Raw genomic sequence first — 6,000 nt, 5'->3', positions numbered from 1 at the left:
GAAGACAACTGCTCATCTCCTTCCACGGCTACTGAACAGACACAAGTATTCAATAAGCAATTCAAATCGTCTAGAAAACAAGTCAGGCGGCTGACGCCGTTTCACGTAACACATAAATACTAGAAATCTTCTTTAGAAGGTGTTCCAATAATTGGTTACTTAGAATTTTCTACTACTCTTCACCAGCGAGATTTCCTTTGAGACGTTTTCTTCTGCAATTTCTTCCCCGCAAACTTGATCATCCTATGACACAGAAATACCAGATTAAAGATTATGTGCTACTAAAAGTATTTCTTGTCTCGGCCTTGCCCCTGCATTTTCATAAAGATCCTCAAAAGAAAAAAATGCACACCAAAATTAACATCCCCTTGGTGATGATGCACTGAAGAAAGGCCACTCGAAGAAGACCTCCCAACACTAGTAGGGGTGTCGCTAAGTTGTGGAGACTGGTCATTGAGCAAGTCGGTGGAGGTTTGCCGGCTCTAATATGGTTGGTATCGACCAGTCCGACTGCAACGTTGGTTAGTTTAGCCGGGCGATCAATGAACCTACCAAGTGGCTATTACCGGTGCTAATTTGATCGGTACCGACTAGCCCGACTGCAACGTTAGTTGGTTTAGCTAGGCGATCAATGAACCTGCCAAGCGGCCATTACCAGTGCCAATTTGGTCGATACCGATCGGCCCGACTTCAATGTCAGTTGGTTCAGCCGATCGATCGATGAACCAATCGACCGACCAATCCGGTCGACATCGACCTAGAGATGGCCAAACGGGCCGCCCGGCCCGGCCCGGGCCCGGTGAAGCCCGGCCGAAAACCGGGCCGGGCCTGCTGAGCCCGCGGGCTCAATTTTCTGTCCAAGCCCAGCCCGCAGCGGGCCTAAACGGGCCGGGCCGACCCGTTTAGCAGAAAAAAACGGGCCGATAAGCACGTTTTAGTGTAAAAAAACGGGCTTAACGGGCTTAGAGGTAAACGGGCCGTGTCGGGCTAGCCCGCCGTGCCTAGTTTTCTGTCCAAGCTCGCCCGCTTATTCGTACCGTGCCGGGCTCGGACCGGACCCAAAAAGCGGGCTTCGTGCTGGGCTCACGGGTCTCGTGCTTATTGGTCATCTATACATCGACCGACGTCCAACCCGCACAACTGGTCGATATCATACGAGTTGGAGCTGGTCTAATTAGGTCCAATTTAGTTTCGCTTCTCTCCACCACATTCAGATTCTAGAAAACTCAAAAGATTCTTGTGATTATTCGATTCTCGCTTTTTCGTTCGACAAGTGAACGGTCAGTTATATGAGAAGCGAAAATAGTATATGTGTTTGATAGGATTCTCGTTTATTTTCATCTATAAACGGATTATAAACCAAACCAAACACACTTAATATCGAGAAACGACCGGACGTACAAGCTCAGCTCTAGTCCAAGGAAACAAGAGGCCTCAGCAGCCATGAGCCAGCATGCACACGCCGGTGGACGTGGAGCCCTGCCTGGGGCCTGGCCTGTTGGGTTGTTTCAGGCGGCCACCTAAACTAACTGCCACCTAAACTAACCACCCGAGCAGAGGAAGGCGTTTCTCGGGCGCCAAATCTCAGCGACCCTGCTGACTCACGTCCCTCTGCTTTGCTTGCGTAGACACGGATACACGACTAGCTACAAAGACATGGACGGAGGAAGTGAAAGCTGTTGGTTTAGCTACCCTCAATCTAGCTGACTGACTGACTGACTTGCTTAGATGTTACTAGACCACAACCACCGTCAGACGAGACGATCGTCGGCGACCAAACACCTGCACCCCAACACTCCCTCAGTCTCCCCTCCCATATGAAACCATATGCTAGCCAACTCTTATTTCCATGGAGACCTCGACCTCGATCTCGGACTGACGGCAGCAGCAGCAGCACCAGCTATAGGAGGTCATCGTTGTCTGCCTGCTATATATAATTATATATACTCACATACCGCGCTCAGCACAAGCAGTACCCTGCTGGGCTGCCTGCAAGCAGCTAGTGTCCACCGCCAGAAACTAGCTAGCTAGCTAGCATGGGTCGGCTGGCGGCGGCGCTGGCCGCCGTGGCGGTGCTCTGCGTGACCTTGGCGGCGGGAGCGGAGGTGGTGGACGAGTTCGGCGGCGGGGCGTCCTTCATCTTCGGGGACTCGCTGGTGGACGCCGGCAACAACAACTACATCCCGACGCTGTCCCGGGCCAACATGACCCCGAACGGCATCGACTTCGCGGCGTCGGGCGGGGCGCCCACGGGGCGGTTCACGAACGGGCGGACCATCGCGGACATCATCGGCGAGATGCTGGGGCAGGCGGACTACTCGCCGCCGTTCCTGGCGCCCAACGCGACGGGCGGAGCCATCCTGAACGGCGTCAACTACGCGTCGGGCGGCGGCGGGATCCTGAACGCCACGGGGAAGGTGTTCGTGAACCGCATCGGGATGGACGTCCAGGTGGACTACTTCAACGTCACGAGGGGGCAGCTGGACGCGCTGCTGGGCAGGGACAGGGCCCGCGAGTTTTTGAGGAGGAAGGCCATCTTCTCCGTCACCGTCGGATCCAACGACTTCCTCAACAACTACCTCATGCCCGTGCTGTCCACGGGCACGAGGATCCGCGAGTCGCCTGACGCCTTCGTCGACGACCTCATCTTCCACCTCCGGGACCAGCTCACGGTATACGACTATACGTACATGCATGCATGCATGGCAATTGCATGCGGTCGAGTGCTCATGTCATGCATATATATTGATGCATGCAGAGGCTGTACACGCTGGACGCGCGCAAGTTCGTGGTGGCCAACGTGGGGCCGCTGGGCTGCATCCCGTACCAGAAGACCATCAACCGAGTGGGCGAGGACGAGTGCGTGAAGCTGCCCAACCAGCTGGCGGCGCAGTACAACTCCCGGCTCAGGGAGCTCATCATCGACCTCAACGCCGGCCTCCCCGGCGCCAGGTTCTGCCTCGCCAACGTCTACGACCTCGTCATGGAGCTCATCACCAACTACCCCAACTACGGTCAGCTAGCATATATAGCATTACATTACGACATCGATCACGCACATATATGCATGCATCATCATCTGCTAGCTTGGGTTGATGCAGGGTTCCAGACGGCCAGCGTGGCGTGCTGCGGCAACGGCGGCTCGTACGACGGGCTGGTGCCGTGCGGGCCGACGACGAGCCTGTGCGACGCCCGGGACAAGCACGTGTTCTGGGACCCGTACCACCCAAGCGAGGCCGCCAACGTGCTGCTCGCCAAGTACATCGTCGACGGCGACTCCAAGTACATCTCCCCCATGAACCTCAGGAAGCTCTACTCCCTCTAGCTGCACGTCCGACGTCCGGACGACCATTTCATTTGCCATTTGGCCGGCCGTCCACGTCGACCCACCTTTGCACTTGCGCGTTCCCGGCGTGTGCAGCGCCAACTGTGTCGTGTGCGGTGTGTACTGCATGCGAACTGTAATTTTTGGGTGCGAGGAAATTAATTTTAGCATGCAATTTCGATCGTATGTATGTAACTTGTACCGTATCCAAACAATTAAACTAAAGACATCGAATCCAAGGACACACAGAAGAAAGACTTCCATCCATCAACATTTGTTCTGGTTGTTTCAAACCCGGTACAAGTATCAGTACCAGTTTCAAATGTGGAGTTCATATAGAGGACTTTAGTACCGGTTGAGGAGACAAACTGATATACTAATATTAAATCTTTAGTCCGGGTCGTTCAAGATACAAACCACTACTCAAGATTCTCAAGCCAGCGCGAAAATCACAGATTTCTTTCGTACTGGTTCTGAACAAACAACCGGTACTAAAGATGGAGAAACTCAGATGTATGTTTTCCACTTTTTGTATTAAAAATATGTAATAATCTATTAATATTCTATATAGTCAATAAAGGAGCTACATGGACATTTGAATATTCAATAAAGAACTTGTATTTTTAGGCAGAGAATTTTAGTACCGGTTGAGGGCACTAACCGATACTAATATAAAACCTCTTCCTCTTCCGATGCCTCACAATGCTCAATCACAGTTAGTCCCAGTTAGTCCGGGTACGAATGTAAAACCTCTTCATCAGTCACAGTTAGTCCTCGTTCTTCCTCTCCTCTCCCATTTCCTCTCCTCTCCTAGCAGCGCGCCTCAATGCATGGACCCTAGAGGAGCGGCTCGCAATGTCGAGGAACATGGATCACCGCCACCTTGAGCTTCGACACCGGTGGAGGCTCTATCACATCGTCATACGCCGATTTTCCATCATGCCTGCAAAGTCCTCTCGAATGATGGCATACTCATGACCCATTGGGACTAGGCTTAGTGCACAGACTGCTTGCACGGCATAACAAGACAAGCCGCGCCGAGCCCCAGGCTACGGAGGCCAGGGGTCAATATAGCTCGAATGATGGCGCTCGGGTCCCACGCTGCCCGCATTGTTTGTTATAAATAATACAAAGACAACCAGGCGACCACAGGGCCCACGGGTGCATGTGGCATCACTTTATGGTAGAACGCGCAGTTTTACCGTCCTCTAGTGACTCCTTGTGGAAGCCCCCGCTAGTCGACCTCCCCTTGGCATATAAAATGAGGAGGCCGGTCCCTAGATGAAGGGGGTAGATACAAGAAGAGACACCCATACGGACACCAAGACGCCAAGGCAAGACTTAGTTAGGACTCCACACTATAGCACCTAGCTCCACCTTCTCCACCATAAAGAGAATTGGGAGCCTCTCCTCCCTCTCACACCCACTTGTAATCCCCACTACGAGTATTGGTCAGCAATGGTGTCGATAGTGCAAGCCACATATGACTGAATGTAAGGATGTTCTTTTTGAACCAGCATAAACCTTATGCCCACCGTGCACACCGTCCAGAACCCAACCCAGAACGCGCACGCCGAAATTTACTTATAGGAGCGAGGTTTGAAACACCGACAGTTGGCACTCCAGGTAGAGGATTTGTGTGTTCTCAATGAAGTTCTTCAAGCTCTGGATGGCCAGCAACGACAACGACACAGTATGGACCCCCGAAACGGCCATCCGTTTTTGGGAGTCTGGATTTCATCGTCAACAATGAAGGGGCAATGATGACGAGGGCCCGTGAAGCCCCAGCTCCTTCGACGAGTGGCCTACAAAGCGTTGCAAGAGGTTTCTATGACCTCTGGCTCGGCCATCTCAGGAGGAATGCGGGCCACGAAGTGCACCGCGACCCGCTCGTATCAAAGTCGTAGGAGTGTAGGACCCCGTCCTCGACTCATTCCCGGACATCCTCCTGTTGAGATTAGAGGACTGGCTGACCTCCTCACCCAGTGAGCGCGAGTTACAACTCCAACCAAGAGTGCCTTGCAGCCAACGCGGGGGACCGTTTCCCCTCACGGAAAGCCTAGAGGGAGTTTCCACCAGTGTCACAATACGTGCCACGACATCTGCACCACCTCGGCTCAACTCGCCTCCTCAAAAGTCACCATTATGACCGAGCCCGTCGCGGAGTAGTCAACATCCCACAATCAGGAGCCATGGAGTACCACGATGGTGGACGGGGTGGCCAGGTCGAGTTGCACAACGAAGGCATGCCACGATGATGAGCGCTTACTGTCGCCTAGACAGCGATGAGGGCGGACCGCCTCGTTTTTGAAAGGGAATTAGGCTTACACCTATTTCCTAATTGATTTTGGTGATTGAATTGCCCAACACAAATAATTGGACTAACTAGTTTGCTCTAGTCTATAAGTTATACAGGTGCCAAAGGTTCACAAAAAGCCAATAAAAAGACCATGAAAAGGGTTCAACAAAAAGAGTAAGGGATTACCGAAGTGTGCCCTGGTCTGGCGCACCGGACTGTCCGGTGTGCCACCGGACAGTGTCCGGTGCACCAGGGAACTCCAAGCTGAACTTCGCACCTTCGGGAATTTTCAGAGGCGCTTTGCTATAATTCACCGGATTGTCCAGTGTACCACCGGACAGTGTCCGGTGCCCCAGGGGAGAGCGACTCTGAACTC

General features: G+C 53.0%; 1 protein-coding gene across 1 annotated transcript; it reads left to right on the top strand.

The window, feature by feature from the left end:
* The first annotated feature begins 1,962 nt into the window (after window positions 1–1,962).
* LOC100281899 (anther-specific proline-rich protein APG) lies at window positions 1,963–3,573 on the top strand. Its single transcript, NM_001154819.1, is given in 3 exon segments — window positions 1,963–2,672; window positions 2,759–3,014; window positions 3,102–3,573. Coding segments are annotated over 3 exon segments (1,116 nt in total). The 5' UTR covers window positions 1,963–2,036; the 3' UTR covers window positions 3,326–3,573.
* The last annotated feature ends 2,427 nt before the right edge of the window (window positions 3,574–6,000 follow it).

This window comes from Zea mays, chromosome 7 (genome assembly GCF_902167145.1).
Source record: "Zea mays cultivar B73 chromosome 7, Zm-B73-REFERENCE-NAM-5.0, whole genome shotgun sequence".
Lineage (NCBI taxonomy): Eukaryota > Viridiplantae > Streptophyta > Magnoliopsida > Poales > Poaceae > Zea > Zea mays.
The sequence above is the reverse complement of the archived record's forward strand: the minus strand, read 5'-3'. Positions and strand labels throughout refer to the sequence as shown.